Source organism: Podarcis raffonei, chromosome 13 (genome assembly GCF_027172205.1).
Source record: "Podarcis raffonei isolate rPodRaf1 chromosome 13, rPodRaf1.pri, whole genome shotgun sequence".
NCBI classification, from domain to species: domain Eukaryota; kingdom Metazoa; phylum Chordata; class Lepidosauria; order Squamata; family Lacertidae; genus Podarcis; species Podarcis raffonei.
Window position 1 is genome coordinate 47,559,502 of NC_070614.1, and position 23,766 is coordinate 47,583,267.

The 23,766-nt window shown below is 40.6% G+C and overlaps 1 protein-coding gene across 1 annotated transcript; it reads right to left on the reverse strand.

Moving 5' to 3' along the window:
- Nucleotides 1–247: 247 nt before the first annotated feature.
- LOC128399168 (vomeronasal type-2 receptor 26-like) lies at nt 248–6,260 on the reverse strand. The gene is made up of 6 exons (XM_053360416.1): nt 6,049–6,260; nt 5,174–5,465; nt 2,883–3,743; nt 2,327–2,542; nt 1,970–2,096; nt 248–1,152 (listed from the first exon to the last, which is right to left on the reverse strand). The coding sequence occupies exons 1-6, from the start codon at nt 6,258–6,260 to the stop codon at nt 248–250; spliced, it is 2,613 nt and encodes an 870-aa protein (XP_053216391.1).
- Nucleotides 6,261–23,766: the final 17,506 nt, after the last annotated feature.

Genomic DNA, 23,766 nt, shown 5'->3' on the forward strand with positions numbered 1-23,766 from the left:
CTGGATACCTATTCCACCCTTTCTCTTCTGCTCTGACCACAAAGGTGTAACATTTTACATTTAATTGAAATAGTTTCTTGCTAGATACATAGGAGTAAAAGTGGTCACAAATAATAGAGCATGGTTGCTTTCATTCTTCTAGAATTGCTAATAAGAGCTTATGATAAAGGATCCAATGTTAGTTGCAGTCAGAACAGGCCCATTGAAAAGAAAAGAAAATAACCAATATGACATAAAGTACTTAGCTTCAATAATTCTTTCTCTTTGTTAGCTGTTCCCTGTCATTCAACTCTGGCCTAAAAATGATAATATAGCATTTGGGGGAAAAGATACAACCAAGTAATCCAACACTGGAAGCTAAGATGGAGAAGATCTCCACAGCCACCATGTATTTCCCTTTGGTGCTCAGGTAGGTTGGAACAAAAGTTAGCCAAACACTGCAAAACAACAGCATACTGAAAGTGATGAACTTGGCTTCATTAAAAGTGTCTGGCAGCTTTCTAGCAAAGAAAGCCACTGTGAAGCTGATGATGGCCAGAAATCCCATGTAGCCCAGAACTAAATAAAACATGAGGACAGAGCCTTCATTACATAATGCAATGATCTCTTTGCTCTGAGAGTGCATGTCGAGATCTGGGAATGGGGGAAAGGTTGCCAACCACAAAACACAAATTCCTGATTGAATGAGGGTGCAAGAAAAGATAATGGAGTTGGCCAGACTTTTCCCCACCCACTTCCTCAAGGTGGATCCTGGTTTGGTGGCCATGAAAGCGACCACAACAGTGATGGTTTTAGCCATCACACAAGAAATAACCACAGAGAAGATGATGCCGAAAGCTGGTTGCCGTAGAATGCAAGTCACATTATTGGGTTGTCCAAGGAACAGCAGAGAACAGAGGAAGCAGAGGAGGAGAGAGAGAAGCAGAATGTAGCTGATGTCCCGGTTGTTGGCTTTGACAATGGGGGTGTCTTTGTGTTTAATAAAAGTTACTAGAACCAAAGCTGTGATAAAGGAAAAGGATGCAGCAACAGAAGCTAAACTGATCCCTAAAGGCTCTTTGAAAGATAGAAAAGTTAGATGCTTTGGAAAACATTGATCTTTGTCCTTGCTTGGATATTGATCTTCTGGGCACTGGAGACAGTCATCCATATCTGAAAAACAGAAAGGAATCTCATTTCAGTGTCATTCCATGTGATTTATGAAGAATTTCCTCACTTCCTCCCAAATAATAAATGATACTTTGCATGCTTTCTGTTTCATAGTTCCAGTGTGGAGGTGTTTGTGTGAATTCATCACTCACCACAATGAGAACAATGATGATGTGTCAATTTGTGTACACTTGAGTTGACATGAGTGGAAGTGATTTTCCTAAATCCCAAAGAGGATTAAAAAAAAAAAAAGTAATGGGAGATTTTTACACTTAAATGTTTTGGCAGCATGTTCTTTCTTAGTTCTAAAGCCAGTTTAGAACATCTGAGGGTAGACAATACTGAACTAGATGGATAAATTTTCTCACTCGCCATAAAACAGCTTCCTATATTTTTTGCTGCTATAAGGGAAATATTGGCAGGTTAATGACCCACTTTCTTCTTGAGTTGAAAAGCAATTCATTTTTGTTTGTGTGTGGGGGGGGTAATGAGATCGTGAAAGGAATTAGGAAACACATTGGTCTTACATCAAAATTTAATAGCAAAATCATATATAAAGTAATGGAAACAAGGATTCTGACTTACAACACCAATAAATAAAATATATATTTCACACAATATTATGGGAATTCATTAAAATAAAATCAATTGAAAAATTGGTTGTTGGCATTTGTCTGTTTTGAGAGACAATGAAAGGCCCCATCCTGCAAGGAAGTGTTTACAACACAGAGTCAGATATACAAACACACCAGGGTGATGGGTAAGGATCCCTAGGCCTTTTAGTTGGGTGCTATATCAGGAGAACAGTTGTATCACCTACCCTTTTGGTCTGAAAACTTCCCATCAGGGCATAAAGCACAGTCATAACAGCAAAATTTCTTCCCCTCCTTCTTTTGTTTCCAATACCCAGATTGGCAGGAGTCACTGCAGACTGAAATGGGGATCCCCTATCCATCAATAAGAAAACAGATACCGTAGGTACAACGTAGGAAATTTATATTGCTCAAAGAAGCAGAGCATTTTCAAATGTTGGTTGGAAGATAAATATTTTCTATTTAATCATACACTTCTGTTTAGTTTCCTGACTTCATTACAGAGATGGATGCATAAGGTTGCACAACAAGTGGTGTTTTAGAACTGATAATCCAGTCAAGAATGGGGGAAACTCAATCTGTACCTGGTTAAAACCTCTTGGCCATATAATCATGGCCTTATGAATGATGAATCGTTTTCCTTCACTCACACCTCCAACTTTCACTCTCTGGAAGGATCTGTTTGGGAAGATGACCATGTTGTTGATATCAAATCCACCTCCCATTTCCCCTTTAGCATTAAATGATATTGTTTCTCCAGCTGAGTTATTGAATGAAATCCCTTGCAGAAATGGTTGCAGCTATTTGAAAGTGGAAAAGAAACAAGGGCTAACATGACTCTTTGGACATGAAATGCTGATTATTTGTACATCCCTATCCTTTCTTTTATGTTTTCTCTATAGCGAAGACCCAACCAGATATGATACATGGCAGTGGAAGGAATATGCATAGTCATAGAAGAAAAAACTGATTTCCCATTACAACCACCCAATTTCAGATAAAATATGAACTCATGTGCAATTGTATAAACCAATTTCGCCAATTATTCAGAGCAGGAAAAGGTTGGATAGTCTCTGATGATTTCTAAAAATCAGTTTACACAGTTTTTTTAAAAAAAGTTTTTAATTGTGAATACATTACCTGCCAAGGCTGGAGATAATGGAGTTCATGTTTTTCCAGATCAGTCATTCTTCTGTGGTGGCATCTTGATGAGATGGCATGCAAGGTATGAGCTACAGCATAGGCAGCATTGTAAATACTATAGCTATGGCCAGTCATGCTCATTTCAAAAACTGGATCAGGCAGGCTGTCTAACCTCTCTTCCCCAGTACAAAGTTCATCTTCATCCACCAGCTCTTGGGGATTTGGAAATGAACAGACAAATGCTTGCTCCCAGAAATCCTTGAGAAAACCATCTGCACTGGTGCTGTAGGGCTTTATGGTCTGAAGAAATTCCTGGAAGCCTAGCAACTCTTTTGTGTGAATGCTAAAGGAGATAGCTCCTTGGAAGAGCTGTATATCAAAGAACCTCTGAAGACCTGTTAATATGATATCAATCTGTGCTGTCATAATCCACACCTTTGTAACTGATGCATTTTCCTTGTATTCAGTATGGGGGAGACAAGTAATAGACAGTAACAACATGATGGTCAATGAACCTCCATACAGGATCAGTATGCTAGGTTTATTCTCCATCAAAGCTGGATAAATATTTGAAAATACATCATGAACTTCATCCATGGAAACCGTATGTGCTTGTTTGGGGATTCTTTTTGTAAAGGCTGAACAGATTCTGTTCTTGGAAAGGAATGGTTCCAGGGTCGACAAGAAATGTTCTCCACCATCATCATCTTCAGCAAAGATGCCAACCCATGTCCATCCAAAATGTAGAAGTAACTGAATAATTCCCATATATTGATGGTCTTCATTCGGCACCAGGCGGTAAAAGGAATTGGATTGTTTTGTTTCACTTTTTCCTGGCGCAAACGATCCATATGTGATCTATTAAAAACAAATTGTATTATGAGGGATCTGCTTGGTAGATGATCTCCATATATGTGGCTGCTCGTGGTAGAAGTATTTCCTGAAGGACAATGTCAACTGTGTGAGAGGTAAAGAAATTGAAACCTCTTCCAAAATTTTTAGCTGCTAATATACAGATAGGGCCATACTTTTTTGAAATGTCTAGAGATGTATAAGGTTGTATGAAATGTATTTAAAACAAGGCTATGTCTTTCTATTATCCCCCTTTCCAGGGAGAAATGTGAGTGGGGGCTAACAGCATACCAGTAATAAGGTAGGGATTAAAATGTATTACCCTCCCAACTTAGTTGGACTGATCATGTTCGGATGCCTGATTATTGTCTTACAAAGAAACAACTCTACTCCAAACTTAAAAATGGAAAGTATAATGCTGGTGGTCAACAAAAGTGGATTAAAGACTCTCTCAACGAATATCAGATAAATGTAGTAAAAACACAGACAATTGGAAAACAGTAGCCTGCAAGCGCTCCAACTGGAAAACAGCCTTTACCAAAGGTCTCATGGACACTGAAGACATTCAAACTCTGGATGAAAGAGAGAAACGTGCTAAGAGGAAGGCACATTTGGCAAACCCTCACCATGATCAATTCCGACCAGGAAACTAATATCTCCACTGTGGAAGGATGTGTGGATCCAGAATTAGCCTCCACAGTCACTTACGGACTCAACTGTGTTCATGGAAGACAATCTTACTCAGCTATGAGTGATCACCAAAGAAGAAGACCTTCCCTTATACTTTCAATCCCAGGGAAGATTACAATAATTAAAAAGAAACTGGTATGGTTTACAGATTACATGAGATTTAAGAAGGGCATGTAAAAGAAATGGGAGAAAGGGGAAATCACAAAGGAGAAGTATATAAGAGTAGCCAAGAGTTGCAGAGGGAAAGTCAGGCTGCCTAAAGCTCAGAATGAGCTCAGGCTTCCACGAGAGTTAAAATTAATTTCAAAAAGTTTTTTTGGCTATGTTGGAAGAAAGAGGGAGCACAAGTAAGTGTAAGGTGCATTGCATGGAGAAGACCGAGAAATGCAATTGGGTGACAACACCTATTTTGCCTCTGTCTTCACCCAAAAGTTCCAAACCTGGTGATAACAGAATCAATGATGTCAGGGAGTCCAAGAGAGGAAAAGAGGTGGTAAGGGAACACCTAGCTACTTAAATGTTCTGATTTACAAGGAGCAAATGTCTTCCCCATATTCAAAAAGACCGACGAAAAAACAACACCCAGTGAGCTTCACATCAATACCAATAAAGGTCCTAGAGCAGATTAATAATTTTTGAAGAATGCCATTCAGACCTCTTCCTGCTTCTGAACCACCAAAGCAAAAGCAAACATGGTAAGAGATTTGTTTCTGCACATCCCCATGTCTCATATGCAGAGGTCTTACCTGTGGAATCTTGTAGGGTCTTAAGATATCTGCAATATGGAAGGAAGTATCAGAGCTAAGTCCCCCAATGACAATGATGAGTCTGTTACAGATGCCACACTTGTAGTTGGGGTTAAATCTATGAGATTTGAAGAGCATGTCCAGGGTGGTACGATAGGTCATCATAGCATCATAGTAGCTGTCATAGATGTGGAACCCAAGTGTTACATTGGGCAAGATATTTGGATTCTCATTGATCTCATTCACTGCAAACACCAAGGCAAGGACATGCTGGTGGAACTTTGTCACAAAACTGCAAACAGAAGAATTTAGTGTATCACAAGATAATGTCACCATGCCTGACATCCCACAAAAAGGCTTCCTTTCTGCCGTGACTGATTTATATTTCATGGATCTCAATTAATTTGTTACTGATGTCTACAACCTATTAAACAACTCCCTCTTCAAATCATGCATCAATATACTGAGATCTTGCATCTGGGTGTATTCCAGTTCCCATTAAATCTATCCCATAACCAATGGGGCAAAATGTGTTGGATTTGGAATCTGAGGGACAAATTAGGAAGAAATTTCAAAAGAGGATGCCAGAGTCAATTTTTTTCTCTAAACACTGTAGAATGCACAAGATCCCAAAAGGTGCTCGAGAAGCACAATTGTGTTCCTGGATGGGGGCAATCCCAGTGTGCCTTTCCTTGAACATGACCACCATTATCATCATTATCATTGCTATACTGCCCTTCATCTAAGGATCACAGTGTGGCCTACAATATGAAATTTTTGTCACTTATAGAAACTGTTGTTTGTGTTGGTGATATGACAAGGACAATGTTATAGGGAGGAGGAAGAAGGGGGGGGGGAGAGAGAAAGGTCCTTACTTTGGAAAATCATATAACTCCTGAGAAGGATGTATTCGGAAGGATACTTCACTAAAATGGTAAATGATATGAGAAGTCATCCCACAAATGAGGAGGTCACCTCCTTGATACCATTCATGTTCGACAGCTATAGGAATGTTAGTGGGGCACTTACGGTTACCTACTCCACATGCAATTGGAAGAAGGAGAAGCACCTTCACTAGATCCAGCATCCTGTTAAGCTTCTCTCTTGCCTCTGCCAATAATCTATTTCACAGGGGAAAATCCATCATTAGCTTCTGAATCACCACATCTACAAAAATGCATGTCTTAAATACTGGGTGAGATTAGCAGTATTCTAGGAATTATCTGCCTAGTGACAGAATGAAAGGGGATTTGTTAGAGATGAAAGTGACAGTGCCCTACTCCCGATTTTTCTCCACCAGAAGCCTACTAATATCCACTTTCAGGCTTGCCAAGTTATTGTTTTTCCTATTATCTGAAAAGCCTCTGGAGATTTCTCTCTCTTTCTCTCTCTCTCTCTCTGTGTATATATTTATAGATATATGCAGTGTGGCATGAATAATTCCTTCTTTAGAGACCTTGAGTAGCAATTATGGAAGCAAACATGTTTTCTTTTGTTTTAAGAAAAAGTTCTGGCTTTTCTCTTCCTAATTTTGGAGTCAGAGTCCAATAACCTCTAAAGGGCAGAGGTTAGCCAGTCCTTGTCTAGACAACTTGGAAAAATAAAGCAGCATTAATTCTTGAAATGAATCACAATATTCAGCTTCAGTTTGATCTACAGGATGGTAGTCAATACTCTCCTTTGCTATAAAGTATTAAAATAGCTAGTCACAGAACTGACTAGGGGTGTAGTGAATGTTACTTTAATCCAAAGCAGTCTTTGTGGTCTGCCTTGAGATGCAGCAAAGACTCTCCTCCCTGCAAGAGAGGGGAGTGGTTGTGGCCGGGAGCCGGACTCCGCCTCAAGCAGGGGGCGTTTGCCCCCTGCCTCCCACTCGCCTGGCTGGTGCCCACGCCCTTGGTCAGGCACCCAACCAGGTGCCTTCAAGGGGGCGTGTACAGCAGCCTGAATTGCTGCGGCGCCAGCCTTCAGCCCTCACTTTTGTGGGGGAGGAAGGGAAAGGAGAATGTTAGCTGCTTTGAGACTCCTTAGGGTAGTGATAAAGTGGGATATCACATCCAAACTCCTCTTCCTCCTCCGCCGCCGCTGCTTCTTCTTCTTCTTCTTCTTCTTCTTCTTCTTCTTCTTCTTCTTCTTCTTCTTCCAAAGCCCAGGGTTTTGTCTTGCTTCTCCCTGACAAGCTAGGATTCAGAAACCAACAGTAAACCTTGGTTGTGGCTGGCAGGCAATTCCAGGAACAACTCATAATCCGGGTTTTGAGGTAACACTAAAGTTATCCCCCTTGACCTGGTTTGTTTATCTGACTTATGCAGAGGGAAGATTCCAAAATGGGAACGACTGGGATTTCTACACTTTGTGGTTTATTAAGCCAAGGCTCTTTGTCAAGGGACGCGGGTGGCGCTGTGGGTAAAACCTCAGTGCCTAGGACTTGCCAATCGTATGGTCGGCGGTTCGAATCCCCGCGGCGGGGTGAGCTCCCGTCTTTCGGTCCCAGCTCCTGCCCACCTAGCAGTTCGAAAGCACCCCTAAGTGCAAGTAGATAAATAGGTACCGCTTTATAGCGGGAAGGTAAACAGCGTTTCCGTGTGCTGCGCTGGTGCTGGCTCGCCAGAGCAGCTTCGTCATGCTGGCCACGTGACCCGGAAGTGTCTTCGGACAACGCTGGCTCTCAGCCTCTTAAGTGAGATGAGCGCACAACCCTAGAGTCGGACACAACTGGCCCGTACGGGCAGGGGTACCTTTACCTTTGTCATATGCAAACATGGGCAATGGAAGGCCCCATCTGCAAATGTACGTTTACAGCACTTTCATACCACTTTGACTGTCATGGCTCCCTATATATATATATATATATATATATATATATATATATATATATATCTGTAATTTATGAAGGATGCTGAGCATTGTAAAGAGACCCCTTTTCGCCTCACAGAGCTACAATTCCCAACGGTTCTTGGGTAGAGGGATTGATGGTTAAACCACTCTGGGAATAGTAGGGGAATGAAGGAGCGGTCTCCTAAGAACTCTCAGAAGCCTTAACAAACTACAGTTCCCAGGGTTCTTTGGGGGAAGCCATGGCTGTTTAGATGCTGCTTTACATGTATATGGCAGATGCACAATGTGGCACATAGAGACATGAATTTTGGAGGTCAAACCTGTTACGGTTGGTCATTTGTCAACATTTTAAGACTGTTGCCAAACAACCTGTCGTCCTCCTCTTTCTTCCTGTTTTTCCTGTTGACTTTACTACAAAATGTGTATTGCATTCTGTTAGAAGATGAAATAGTTGTTTGCTTGGAACTCAGAGCCTTCTTCAGGCACAGAAGGAAAATAGCTGGCAGGTAAAGGTAAAGGACTCCTGGATGGTTAAGTTAAGGCGGCTATGAGGTTGTAGCTCTCATCTCACTTTCAGGCCCAGGGAGCTGCCATTTGTCCAGAGACAGCTTTCCGAGTCATGTGGCCAGCATGACTAAACTGCTGGTGCAACGGAACACGCTGACAAGCCAGAACGCACGGAAACTCAGTTTACCTTCCCGCCACAGCGGTACCTGTTTATCTACTTGCACTGACGTGCTTTCGAACTGCTAGGTTGGCAGGAGCTGGGACAAAGCAACGGGAGCTCACCCCTTTGCAACCTTCTGATCGCCAAGCCCAAGAGGCTCAGTGGTTTAAACCACAGCGCCACCTGTGTCTTCAAAGAACTCAAAAGCTGCCTTCAGCCGCAGAAGGGAAATAGTTGGCGTGGAGCATTGGACCCCTGCAATTTCTGGCAGGAAGAAGCCTCAGCGTTGGCCAGCTCTAGTATATAAATACTCGGAGCCTGATCTTCTGCTTTTGTCTGATCAACAGACAGGTTACTTGCTGCTGTCGGCCTCGAGCTTGCAGCTCAAGGATCTTTAACTGGAAGGTCTAACAGGGGTCAGCAAGCTTTTTCAGCAGGGGGCTGGTCCACTATCCCTCAGACCTTGTGGGGGGCTGGACTATATTTTGAAAAGAAGAAAAGGAACGAATTTCTATGCCCCACAAATAAACCAGAGATGCATTTTAAATAAAAGGACACATTCTACTAATGTAAAAACACGCTGATTCCTGGACCATCTGCGGGCCGGATTTAGAAGGCGATTGGGCCGGATCCAGCCCCCGGGCCTTAGTTCCCCTACCCATGGTCTAGATCAGTGGTTCTCAACCTGTGGTTCCCCAGATGTTGTTGGACTACAACTCCCATCATCCCCGAGCGCTGGCCTTGCTAACTAGGGGTGATGGGAGTTGTAGTTCAACAACATCTGGGGAACCACAGGTTGAGAAAGTCTGGTCTAGATGCTAGCCTTATCTTCGCTCTGTCGCCCACAATTTAACAGCCATCAAATGGAAGTTAGCCATGCCTTATCTTCTGAGCTTGCCTGGAGAGGTTAACACCACTGTATATCAGTGCCTCTAATCCATGCTTTTCAATTTTATCCCACCAGCGAAGAAGGAGTGAGTGAAGATCTACATCAGGAACAAGGGTGGTAGGAGACCAGCGCTACCTCCTATTCACCAAGAGTCCACCGTAGAGCTGGATTTGGAGGGGGGCTGCTGAGAAGGTCACAGATCCTACAAGGAACAAGCCACAGCTGTTATTGCCTCTGTCACAGCTGTTATTGCCTCTGTGGCAGCAGCAACAGGCAATGCAATTTCTGGAGGCTTGATCTGCTGCCCCCTTTGGATCCTGCCACCTGAGGCGGTCACCTCACCTTTGCCACATGTGTGGGATAGACCTACATGATGGGCCTGCAATACACATGTGTGCCTTAGCAGATACCTAATAATGCACACCCCTGGTCCTGGGTACAACAATCATTACTGTTTCATAGCAAAAACAAAAAAAAAAATTTCCTTCCAGTAGCACCTTAAAGACCAACTAAGTTAGTTCTTGGTATGAGCTTTCGTGTGCATGCACACTTCTTCAGATACACTGAAACAGAAGTTGCCAGATCCTTCTATATAGTGAGAAGGTGGGAAGGGGTATTCCTCAGAAGGGTGGTGGGAATGGGTGATTGGCAGATAGCTGTGATGAGCCTGTTGGCGACTCTTAACGACTGCAATAGGTTTTACAGGAAAAAGCAAGGGGTGAGAAGGTGAAAAATGGCTTTGTCATGTATAATGAGATAATAATCCAATGTCTTTGTTCAGACCAGGTCTCTCCATGGTTTTAAGTTTGGTAATGAGTTGCAATTCAGCAGCTTCTCTTTCCAGTCTATTTCTGAAATTCCTTTGTAGTAAAACAGCTACTTTGAGATCTTGTATAGAATGTCCTGGGAGATTGAAGTGTTCTCCTACTGGTTTCTCTGTCTTGTGATTCTTGATGTCCGATTTATGTCCGTTTATTCTTTGGCGTAAGGTTTGGCCTGTTTGTCCAATATAGAGAGCTGAAGGACACTGTTGGCATTTGATGGCATATACAATGTTAGACGATGAGCAATTAAATAGTCCCGAGATGGTATGTGTGATGTTGTTGGGGCCAGTAATGGTGTTGTCCGGGTGTATGTGGCAGCAAAGTTGGCATCTGGGTTTATTGCAGGCTCTGGTGCCAGTGTCCGTGTTACGTCTGGTTGTAGTATTATTGTGGGTTAGTAACAGTCTGTAACTGTTTCATAGCAGTATGCCTAGAAATAACTCAGTGAGACATACCTGTTTTCATTTATTTTAATCCTTTGACTCAACCTGGTTTTACATATAGGTTTCTCAAAGCAAATTTAGATGGTGGAATCCTGGAGTCATACCATTTTAATGCTTTATATGCTTTGCAGTATGTCCAGCTACTCTGCTGTCAAAGTTTTTACAAGGTCATAAGGTGGGGTATGGAAGGGAAGGGAGGAAGCACCTAACCGTACTATTGTCTCTAAGAAAGAATGAGTGAAAGTTCAACCTAATGCATTTGGCAGTAATTTTTCCTCCCCATAAATAACAAAAAAACCTTCCTGTTCTGCTGAACACTATAACCTATTGATGCAGAACATTTACTTCAAGCAAAATGAAGTTAGCTATGTATGGTAAATACACTTGTGAGTAGAAACCATTACCAAACACCAGATAGATTTTGCTCATAATTCATGACAAAAGAATTGATATGCGGCTCTTATGGTAATCTTAATTTGAGTTCAGTGTGATTTGTATCTTGCTCATTGACCTAATCATGTATTTCTTTATTTTTTATTAAATAAATAAATAAAGAATCTTGTATTTGGTACTGATGTCTATTGGATCCTTTGCCCTATATGGTTTTACTTTAAATGCCCCTGCAAATACAACGGTATATGTTGTATCCCGGGTGCTCTCTGCCTTGATCTGATTCCTCACCTCTAAATCAATTCCAAAATATAAGTCATTATGCAAGGGGGATTCCCTTCCCTTATTTGGTGTATTTAACTCAGTCTGGTCTTTCTGTTGCTTCTGAATACCAAGGCCATTTGTTCAGCCTGGAAAAAAGGAGAGTGAGAGGAGATATGATAGCCATCTTCCAATAACTCAAGGGTTATCATTGTCAGGAACTCATCCTACTCTCAAGTAGGACCCTGGCAGAGACACATGCCTGACTGGCATGTTCTCTCCCTCCTGGTCGATCGTTCAGGAGCTTCAAAAAATTTCTGCTGCCCAAACATCACAGCGACTGATGCCACCAGACATTGGCACACTTAGGGATCCGCAGAGTCTTCACAGCTTGCGTAACAGACCTCAGCAACTCAGCATTTTGGCTAATCTACTTTATTTACATATAAACACACACAGAGCACTGCAACATGGCTCCCTCTCTCTCTAGAATCAGACAGCAAAGAGAAAAAGAACAAAGGACAATAGTCCCACTTCACGGAACACAATAACACAAACATCCTGTCTCCATCACTTCCCACTTTGTGGTGACCAAACATACACCTTCATGTGAAAGGGAAAAAACCCATGACTGCAATCATGGAGCAGGAACTCTAACAGTCACATGGAAGAGGGGTCATGCTTCTACCCCTCTTGCTCAGGAGGGTAGGACTCAAACCAATGGCTTCAAGTTACAAGAAAGGAGATTCTGACTAAACATCTGCAAGATCTTTCTGACAGTAAGAGCTGTTCCACAGTGGAACAGTCTCTGTTGGGAGGTGGTGGACTCTCCTTCCTTGGAGGTTTTTAAGCAGAGGTTGGATGACCATCTGTCATGGATGTTTTAGCTGAGTTTCCTGCATTGTAGGGGAATGGACTAGATGAGCCTTGGGGTTCCTCCCAACTCTACAATTCTATGTTTCTTTGATTTTATGATTTTATCTGGACTAGAAAATCAAAAGCTTGGATCTGTACTTTTTCTTTAAAAAAATAAGGAGTAGGTATGAATACTCTGGCATGACTGGGGCAGGGTTCTTTTGGGGTAGGGACAAAAGGGACTGGAGGATTTCTCTATCCCAGTGAGCCAAGAACTCTAGTGATCAACCAGAGCTCAAAATTTCACTAGCAATCACTTCATGTACAACACAAGAAACTTCTCTCTGTGCCACCAGCTTTACTCAAGGGGGCAGGAGATATATACTAAAAAGCACAAGAAATAAAATATTTATTCAACGGTACTGCCTTGTGGTTTCAGCTGTGAGGCTGCTTTCTCATCTGTTTCCTTTACATAGTCACAATTTGTTTATTTATATACCACATCTTCCACAGATACAGCTGTGCTCAGATATAGATATATGAGAGAGAGAAAAATAATAAATAAATAAATTAAATAATAAATAAATAATAATAATACAGATTTATAAATTTATAGATATATGCCTTGAAATAATGATGCATAATAAATATTCAGCTGAGTTTTACTCACAGTAGCCCCACTGAAATAAGTGGACCTAACTTATGTTAATTAATTTAAATCGGTCTGCTCTGATTAAAGCATAGTTTAATACTACTCATGATTAATGCATGATAACATTAAAAAAATCCAAGAATTAACAGTTCATTTAACAGACATCAAAATTTAAATAAATAAACACAGGTCAAGTGAAACTACCCAAGAACTTCAATTACAAAATTGATCTGAATGCTGATGATATTGGTATGTACAACCACCACCACCCCACAGTTTTATGCCTTGGTTCAAAATGTCAGAATGTCCCAACTTAATTAATTTAATAAATTATCCCAGAAGCTATTTCTAGTTTATCTTATGCAGAAGGAGCTGATGGAACTTCCCACAATATCTGCTGAGCAGTCTCAGTGTGAGCTTTAGAAATCAAAATTGAAGTCTGTGTTCCATTTTGCACTGAAGGTGCAATTCATCATTTAAGCACAATAGTCACCCGTGTGGAAAGTAAGGGCAGAGATGTGATTAGGATCCTACTAGAATTGGTCACAGTCCTTTTTATAATCCATTGCAAAAATGTTCTTGAATATGCAAATTTATCAATCTATTAGAGATTTATTTAAATGCCAAGTCTCCTGCTTGAATTTTAGAGAGCATCATGGAGACGATGGTGCCCTTAGCCACATTTCTCTTTGTCTTTTCTATCCTTAAACCTGGTCAGTTGTATTATTTGTAATTGATTGTAGAGGGAAATGCCATCCTGTAGACTCTTTTAACGTTTATGAGCATTCTTTCCTTTTATATTTTCAAGTGCTGAACTAGGTTACCTGAGATGTTTTCCTTCTGTTCTATAATAGTGAGAAGCATGAACAAGTGCAGTCCCATTTTCCAAAATTATCGGATCGTGTCATTAAAAATATTTCACTTTGTTCAGAAAGAGGATTAAGCACTATTTAAAAGTTAAAAATGCAACAGCTTTATTATGTATGTTTTATTATTTTTTTATATATGCTGGAAGCCACCCAGTGTGGCTGGGGCAACCCAGCCAGATGGGCAAAGTACAAAATAATAACAATAACAAGAATAATAATTGATATTTCTTTGTTTTATAATCTTGTAGCACGTGTTAAAATTTAATATGCCTTTCCCCCATTTCTTTCTGCTAGGATCCCCCTCTGAAATTCGACTGACTCAATCTGGTGAGGGAGTTCGGAAACCTGGAGAATCCCTCCAGTTGACCTGTGCTGTCTCTGGTTACACCATCACTTCTGGCTCTCTTTGGAACTGGATCCGCCAGCCTCCAGGGAAAGGGCTGCAATGGATAGGAAGGGGATATTACAGCAGTTCAAGATGGAAAACAGATTATGGTTCAGCCTTCCAGAGCAGGGTTTCCATCTCTCTTGATTCATCCAAGAATGCATATCATCTCCAGCTGAATTCCCTGGCAGCTGCAGACACAGCCATGTATTACTGTGCAAGAGAACACAGTGACACAGAGCAAGTCTGTCATCTGTACAAAAAGGAGAAGCATTCCTTTTTTCTGTTTCTGCTGCAAGTTCTTTCTTCAATGCACAACTTTTTCATCCAGAAGGCATTCAAAATTACATTTATTGTTATAAAAAATGTGTGTTCCCTGCATTCAATGAATTCATTTCTTCTTCTACCTTCCAACCTGGGAAGGTAGCCCATCTAGGAGAAGCCCATCTCCACATGAAATCCTGAATCTCCAGAGAAATTCAGAAGGAGCCAGTAATCTACACATTAAAATAATACTGGGCAGACAGCGTGTCTATAAATATTAAAGCACTGCTCCTTTTGGCTTACCAAATAAATTTCCAGGATGATGAGGGGAGTGGGGAGAAGAAGAGTTCTGTGACTGATAATTTCTTAAACCGGTGACTATTTCTGTCTCAAGTAATTTAGATTCCTATGAATCTTTATGAATGATGCAATTGATGTCAGGAGCAAATAGGCAGTGCAGTCTTCAGTCCAAATATAATTTCCAATGCATAAAGCCATTTGTTTCTGTTTCTTTCTGTACTCAGCCTGTACGTACCAGGAGGACACATTTTGGGGTAAAAATGGAGTCAAATCAGTCTGCTTCATCAAGCAGCTTGTCCAAGCCAAAGAAAACTGCCTCTATAACTCTCTGAATGAAATCATGGACCTCCAGCACAGTTTGGAAGGAGTCAGAGATCTGGATATTAAATAAAACTTTGAAGATGTATCTGCAAACATGGAAGCATTGCTCCTCTGGCTTATCATACTGGAAATTTCCATGGTGGTGAGAGGGTGGAAGGAAGAGTTCTACAGTGGAAAGTTCTAGCTTCTCATCAAAGAGAATGATTTTACCAGGGCATTGAAATCACAGTGCTTTTAGGGAGAAATAATGGAGCAATGCATTGTTTTTTCCCCATCTGCTCCATGTACATTTTTTCATACATATTTTACAATTATTTATGTATCTATTTATTTCATTAAATTCATACACAGCTTGATTGTAAAAAGCACAACACAACACCTTCAAGGCAGATTACAAAAAGAAACATACCCCTCAAATACACCCATTTTCAAAAACATTGTTTTGAAAAATGCATGGCAAATTTCTGATAAGTTTGAATTTCAAAACAGAACTGTATTTTGGACCACATATTATTTTGGAAAGTGTGAGTTTGATAGATTTGGCTTTAAATTTGTGCTGCATTAATTTTTTTTACCTACCTGTAGCACAGAAACATTGCTATCTTCACCTACGTTCTATAAAGATCTTATGTGGCATGTTTCATCTCCCTACGTTGTGAATCTCACACAGGTACAGAAGGAAAATAAAATATGTAATACAAATATGTAAAGGAAACTGCTGAACATCCAGATTTTGCTGGATTTCAATTCCCATAATCTCTTTGGTTGAGTCAATCTGCATACCCTTTCCTGGAGCATCGTGCTACTTCTATAAACTGTTCCTAGGGTCTTTGATATGAGCCAGACTAGTTTTAGAGAAGAGAGGAAATCTAACTTTGGAATCTCAAATAATTCTTGAGACGGGGGTTCCGTGAGGGAGGGTTCAGCAAAATAATAAATTTTGTGTGAAGCCATACCACCAATGAAGAAGTCACCTGGTTGATACCACTTCATGTGGAACAGTTATGGGATCATCTGTGGGGCAATTACTGGTATCTCTTTCACACATATTGGGAGACAGGAGAAACACCATAATTAGGCACAGCATCCTGGCAATAAAACAAATTCACTGCGTTCATCAAAAGCATCGGCTTAGCTTAGTTTAGAGGCAACATGGGGAGATAGTTTAGCTTAGTTTATAGGAAACATGAGTAGGTATGAATACTCTGGAGTGACTGGGGCAGGGTTCTTTTGGGGTAGGGACAAAAGGGACAGGAGAATTTCTCTATCCCAGCCAGCCAAGAACTCTAGTGATCATCCAGAGCTCGAAATTTCCCTAGCAATCACTTCATGTAGAAGAGAAGAAGCTTCTCCCTGTGCCACCAGATTTACTCAAGGGGGCAGGAGAGATATACTGAAAAGCACAATAAATAAAATATTTATTCAACTGTACTGTCTTGTGGTTTCAGCTGTGAGGCAGCTTTCTCATCCGTTTTCTTTACATAGTCATAATTTGTTTATTTATATACCACATCTACACTGATACAGCTGTGCTCAGATATAGATATATGAGAGAGAAATACAGATTTATAGGTTCATAGATACACCGGTATGTCTTGAAATAATGATGCATAATAAATATTCAGCTGAGTTTTACTCACAGCAGCCCCACTGAAATAAGTGGACATAACTTATGTTAATTAATTTAAATTGGTCCGCTCTGATTAAAGCTTAGTTTAATACAGTGGTGCCCCGCAAGACGAATGCCTCGCAAGACGAAAAACCCGCTAGACGAAAAGGTTTTCCGTTTTTGAGCTGCTTCGCAAGACGAATTTCCCTATGGGCTTGCTTCACAAGACGAAAACGGCTTGCGAGTGTTGCGATTTTTTTTCACTTTCCCACCCTTTTTCTAAGCCGCTAAGCCGCTAATAGCCTTTTAGCCGCTAAGCCGCTAAGCCTTTAATAGCCGCTAAGCCACTAAGCCGCTAATAGCGCTAATCCGCTAATCCGCTAATAGGGTTGCTTCTCAAGACGAAAAAACCGCTAGACGAAGAGACTTGCGGAACGGTTTGTTTTCGTCTTGCGAGGCACCACTGTACTACTCATGGGTAATGCATGATAACATTAAAAAAATCCAAGAATCAACAGTTCATTTAACAGACATCGAAATTTAAATAAATAAACACAGGTCAAGTGAAACTACCCAAGACCTCCACTTACAAAATTGACCTGAATGCTGATGATATTGGTATGTGCAACCACCACCACCCCACAGTTCTATGCCTTGGTTCAAAAGGTCAGAATGTCCCAACTTAATTAATTTAATAAATTATTCCAGAAGCTATTTCTAGTTTATCTTATGCAGAAGGAGCTGATGGAGCTCCCCACAATATCTGCTGAGCAGTCTCAGTGTGAGCTTTAGAAATCAATATTGAAGTCTTTGTGTTCCATTTTGCACTGAATGTGCATTTCATCATTTAAGCACAACAGTCACCTGTGTGGAAAGCAAGGGCAGAGATGTGATTAGGATCCTACTAGAATTGGTCACAGTCCTTTTTATAACCCAATGCAAAAATGTTCCTGCATATGCAAATTTATCAATCTATTAGAGATTTGTTTAAATACCAAGTCTCCTACTTGAATTTTAGAGAGCATCATGGAGACGATGGTGCCCTTAGCCACATTTCTCTTTGTCTTTTCTATCCTTAAACCTGGTCAGTTGTATTATTTGTACTTGATTGTAGCGTGAAAATGCCGTCCTGCAGATTCTTTTAACGTTTATGAGCATTCTTTTGTTTTATATTTTCAAGTGCTGAACTAGGTTACCTGAGATGTTTTCCTTCTTTTCTATAATAGTGAGAAGCATGAACAAGTGCAGTCCCATTTTCAAAATTATCGGATCGTGTCATTAAAAATATTTCACTTTGTTCAGAAAGAGGATTAAGCACTTTTTAAATGTTAAAAATGCAACAGCTTTATTATGTATGTTTTATTATTTTTATATATATGCTGGAAGCCACCCAGTGTGGCTGGGGCAACCCAGTCAGATTGGCAGAGTACAGAATAATAACAATAACAATAATGCATATTTCTTTGTTTTATAATCTTGCCTTTTCCCTATTTCTTTCTGCCAGGGTCCCCCTCTGAAATTCGACTGACGCAATCTGGTGAGGGAGTTCGGAAACCTGGAGAATCTTTCCAGTTCACCTGTGCTGTCTCTGGTTGCACCATCACTGCTGGCTATTATTGGCACTGGGTCCGCCAGCCTCCAAGGAAAGGATTGGAATGGATAGGAAGGGGACATTACAGCAGTTCAAGATGGAACACAGAATATGGTTCAGCCTTCCAGAGCAGGATTTCCATCTCTCTTGATTCATCCAAGAATGCATATCATCTCCAGCTGAATTCCCTGGCAGCTGCAGACACAGCCATGTATTACTGTGCAAGAGAACACAGTGACACAGAGCAAGTCTGTCATCTGTACAAAAAGGAGAAGCATTCCTTTTTTCTGTTTCTGCTGCAAGTTCTTTCTTCAATGCACAACTTTTTCATCCAGAAGGCATTCAAAAATACATTTATTGTTATAAAAAATGTGTGTTCCCTGCATTCAATGAAATCATTTCTTCTTCTACCTTCCAACCTGGGAAGGTAGCCCATCTAGGAGAAGCCCATCTCCACATGAAATCCTGAATCTCCAGAGAAATTCAGAAGGAGCCAGTAATCTGCACCTTAAAATAAAACTGGGCAAACAGCGTGTCTATAAATATTAAAGCACTGCTCCTCTAGCTTATCAAATAAATTTTCAGGATGATGAGGGGAGTGGGGAGAAGAAGAGTTCTGTGACTGATAATTTCTTAAACTGGTGGCTATTTCTGTCTCAAGTAATTTAGATTCCTCTGAATCTTTATGAATGATGCAATTGATGTCAGGAGCAAATAGGCAGTGCAGTCTTCAGTCCAAATATAATTTCCAATGCATAAAGCCATTTGTTTCTGTTTCTTTGTGTACTCATACTAATACTGTAATACTGTACGTATTAGGAGGACACGTTTTGGGGTAAAAATGGAATCAAATCAGTCTGCTTCATCAAGCAGCTTGTCCAAGCCAAAGAAAACTGCCTCTATATCTCTCTGAATGAAATCATGGACCTCCAGCACAATTTGGAATCATAGATCTCGATATTAAATAAAAATTTGAAGACATTGTATCTGCCAACATGGAAGCATTGTGCCTCTGGCTTATCAAACTGAAATTACCATGGTGGTGAGAGGGTGGAAGGAAGAGTTCTACGGTCGAAAGTTCTAGCTTCTCATCAAAGAGAATGATTTTACCACAGTGCTTTTAGGGAGAAATAAGGAACAATGCATTTTTTTGTTTCATCTGCTCCATGTACATTTTTTCACACATATCTTTACAATTATAAAAGAAACATATATCCATTTTCAAAAACATTGTTTCGAAAAATGCATGGCAAATTTCAGATAAGTTTGAATTTCAAAACAGAACTGTATTTTGGACCGCATATTATTTTAACTGTGAGTTTGATAGATATGGCTTTAAATTTGTGCTGCATTGATTTTTTTTTTTTTTACCTATCCCTAGCACAGAAACATTACTACCTTCACCTATATTCTATAAAGATCTTGTGCGGCATGTTTCATCTCCCTACATTGTGAATCTCACACAGGTACAGAAGGAAAATAAAATATGTAATGCAAATATGTAAAGGAAACTACTGAACATCCAGATTTTGCAGGATTTCAATTCACATAATCTCTTTGGCTGAGTCAATCTGCACACCCTTTCCTGGAGCATCGTGTTACTTCTATAAACTGTTCCTAGGGTCTTTGATATGAGCCAGACTAGTTCTAGAGAGAAGAGAGGAAATCTAACTTTGGAATCTCAAATAATTCTTGAGACGGGGGTTCCATGAAGGAGGGTTCAGCAAAATAATAAATTATGTGTGAAGCCATACCACCAATGAGGAAGTCGCCTGGTTGATACCATTTCATGTGGAACAGTTATGGGATCATCTGTGGCCAATTACGGGTATCTCTTTCACACATATTGGGAGACAGGAGAAACACCATAATTAGGCACATCATAAAACAAATTCACTGCGTTCATTGAAAGCATCAGCTTAGCTTAGTTTAGAGGCAACATGGGGAGATAGTTTAGCTTAGTTTATAGGAAACATGGGTTTCATAGCCTGCACACTATGTAAAGTGAAACATCTCATCCTTCCTTTAGCATCAACAGTTACAAAGAAACGTCTGCCTTGAATATTAGCTGACTTTTCTAGCATGCTTCTTTAGTGTCTGTCTGATAACATGAGTAAAGGGAAACTGTAAGACATGAAATTGTCAGAGCTCAACGTGCGACTTGCCCCAGTCCCAGGTGGCACTACATCAGTGGTAGTTTTTTTATGCCTTTCCAGGCTTGGTTATTTTTTTCTTTTCTTTTCTTCAGCCTAGCATGAAACCTCTGGAGATTTCCCCTGATGACAATTATAGTGATCTGAATAAACGTAGGAGACAATAATGACTTCTTCAGAGTTTAGGGCACTGAATGAGTGGTACTTTTGGCAGTAATCATGTTTCATTGCAAAAAGAAAAAGAAGACTTCCTCATTTGTTTCTTTATGTTTTTTAAAAATCGTATTTTTTGTAGTTTTAACAGTTACCTATTTCCTTTGCAGTAAGCTATCCTGTGGCTTGTGGCTTGAGTGGATGAATGCATAAAATTAATCAGAATAAATATTGTTTGAGCACTCCTGTTGTGTAGAGCAGGGACAAGGTAGGTCTCACCCACCCTCACCCACCCAGCTGGTCCGATCTTAATCTGTCCTTAGCCTCATGGGCCAGCCCATCCTTTAATTGCATGAAGTCCTTCTAATGTCTGAGTTCTATCCCACCCACCTATTAACTGGAGGTTTATGATGAAACAGGGGAAAACCTCAATCTTATGGGGTTTCAATGAATATCACTTCATACCTTGGGGAGTGCACTTCAGCTCCATGGAACCTTCAATGTGGGTGTTTCTTGGGGTTCAATTTTATCCCCTATGGTTATTGATTTGATTTGTTTTTGCTATTTATTTTATGCATTTCTCTTATATTTTTATCTTGTGAACACTGGCAGAGGAAGAGGAGTGCAAGAGGACAATCAGACAGCAAAGAGGAAAAGAACAAAGGACAATAGTCCCACTTCATGGAACACAGTAACACAAACAACCTGTCTCCATCACTTCCCACTTTGTGGTGACAAAACATAGACCGTCATGTGAAAGACAAAAATCCCATGACTGCAATCATGGAGCAGGAATTCTAACAGTCACATGGAAGAGGGGTCATGCTTCCGCCCCTCCTGCTCAGGAGGGTAGGATTCAAACCAATGGCTTCAAGTTACAAGAAAGGAGATTCTGACTAAACATCTGCAAGATCTTTCTGACAGTAAGAGCTGTTCAACAGTGGAACAGTCTCTGTTGGGAGATGGTGGACTCTCCTTCCTTGGAGGTTTTTAAGCAGAGGTTGGATGACCATTTGTCATGGATGTTTTAGCTGAGTCTCCTGCATTGTAGGGGAATGGACTAGATGAGCCTTGGGGCTCCTCCCAACTCTACAATTCTATGTTTCTTTGATTTTATGATTTTATCTGGACTAGAAAATCAAAAGCTTGGATCTGCACTTTTTCTTTTAAAAAATAATGAGTAGGTATGAATACTCTGGCGTGGCTGGGGCAGGGTTCATTTGGGGTAGGGACAAAAGGGACTGGTGGATTTCTCTATCCCAGCGAGCCAAGAACTCTAGTGATCATCCAGAGCTCGAAATTATTCCAGAAGCTATTTCTAGTTTATTTCATGCCGAAGGAACTGATGGAACTTCCCACAATATCTGCTGAGCAGTCTCAGTGTGAGTTTTAGAAATCAAAATTGAAGTCTGTGTTCCATTTTGCACTGAATGTGCATTTTATCATTTAAGTACAATAGTCACCTGTGTTGAAAGTAAGGGCAGAGATGTGATTAGGATCCTACTAGAATTGGTCACAGTCCTTTTTATAACCCAATGCAAAAATGTTCCTGCATATGCAAATTTATCAATCTATTAGAGATTTGTTTAAATACCAAGTTTACTGCTTGAATTTTAGAGAGCATCATGGAGACGATGGTGCCCTTAGCCACATTTCTCTTTGTCTTTTCTATCCTTAAACCTGGTCAGTTGTATTATTTGTACTTGATTGTAGAGAGAAAATGCCATCCTGCAGACTCTTTTAATGTTTATGAGCATTCTTTCCTTTTATATTTTCAAGTGCTGAACTAGGTTACCTGAGATATTTTCCTTCTTTTCTATAATAGTGAGAAGCATGAACAAGTGCAGTCCCATTTTCAAAATTATCAGATCGCGTTATTAAAAATATTTCACTTTGTTCAGAAAAAGGATTAAGCACTATTTAAAAGTTAAAAATGCAACAGCTTTATTATGTATGTTTTATTATTTTTTTATATATGCTGGAAGCCACCCAGTGTGGCTGGGGTAACCCAGTCAGATGGGCAAAGTACAAAATAATAACAATAACAAGAATAATAATTGATAATTATTTGTTTTATAATCTTGCAGCACGTGTTAAAATTTAATATGCCTTTCCCCCATTTCTTTCTGCCAGGATCCCCCTCTGAAATTTGACTGACTCAATCTGGTGAGGGAGTTCGGAAACCTGGAGAATCCCTCCAGTTGACCTGTGCTGTCTCTGGTTACACCATCACTTCTGGCTATGGTTGGAACTGGATCCGCCAGCCTCCAGGGAAAGGACTGCAATGGATAGGAAGGGGATATTACAGCAGTTCAAGATGGAACACAGAATATGGTTCAGCCTTCCAGAGCAGGGTTTCCATCTCTCTTGATTCATCCAAGAATGCATATCATCTCCAGCTGAATTCCCTGGCAGCTGCAGACACAGCCATGTATTACTGTGCAAGAGAACACAGTGACACAGAGCAAGTCTGTCATCTGTACAAAAAGGAGAAGCATTCCTTTTTTCTGTTTCTGCTGCAAGTTCTTTCTTCAATGCACAACTTTTTCATTCAGAAGGCATTCAAAATTACTTTTATTGTTATAAAAAATGTGTGTTCCCTGCATTCAATGAATTCATTTCTTCTTCTACCTTCCAACCTGGGAAGGTAGCCCATCTAGGAGAAGCCCATCTCCACATGAAATCCTGAATTTCCAGAGAAATTCAGAAGGAGCCAGTAATCTGCACCTTAAAATAAAACTGGGCAGACAGCGTGTCTATAAATAATAATAATAATAATAATAATTTATTATTTGTACCCCGCCCATCTGGCTGGGTTTCCCCAGCCACTCTGGGCGGCTTCCATAGAAACCAAAAATACACTAAAATATCACAGATTAAAAACTTCCCTGAACATGGCTGCCTTAAGATGTCTTCTGAATGTCAGGTAGTTATTTATCGCTTTGACATCTGATGGGAGGGCGTTCCACAGGGCAGGCGCCACTACCGAGAAGGCCCTCTGCCTGGTTCCCTGTAGCTTTACTTCTCGCAATGAGGGAACCGCCAGAAGGCCCTCGGCGCTGGACCTCAGCATCCGGGCAGAACGATGGGGGTGGAGACGCTCCTTCAGGTATACTGGGCCGAGGCCGT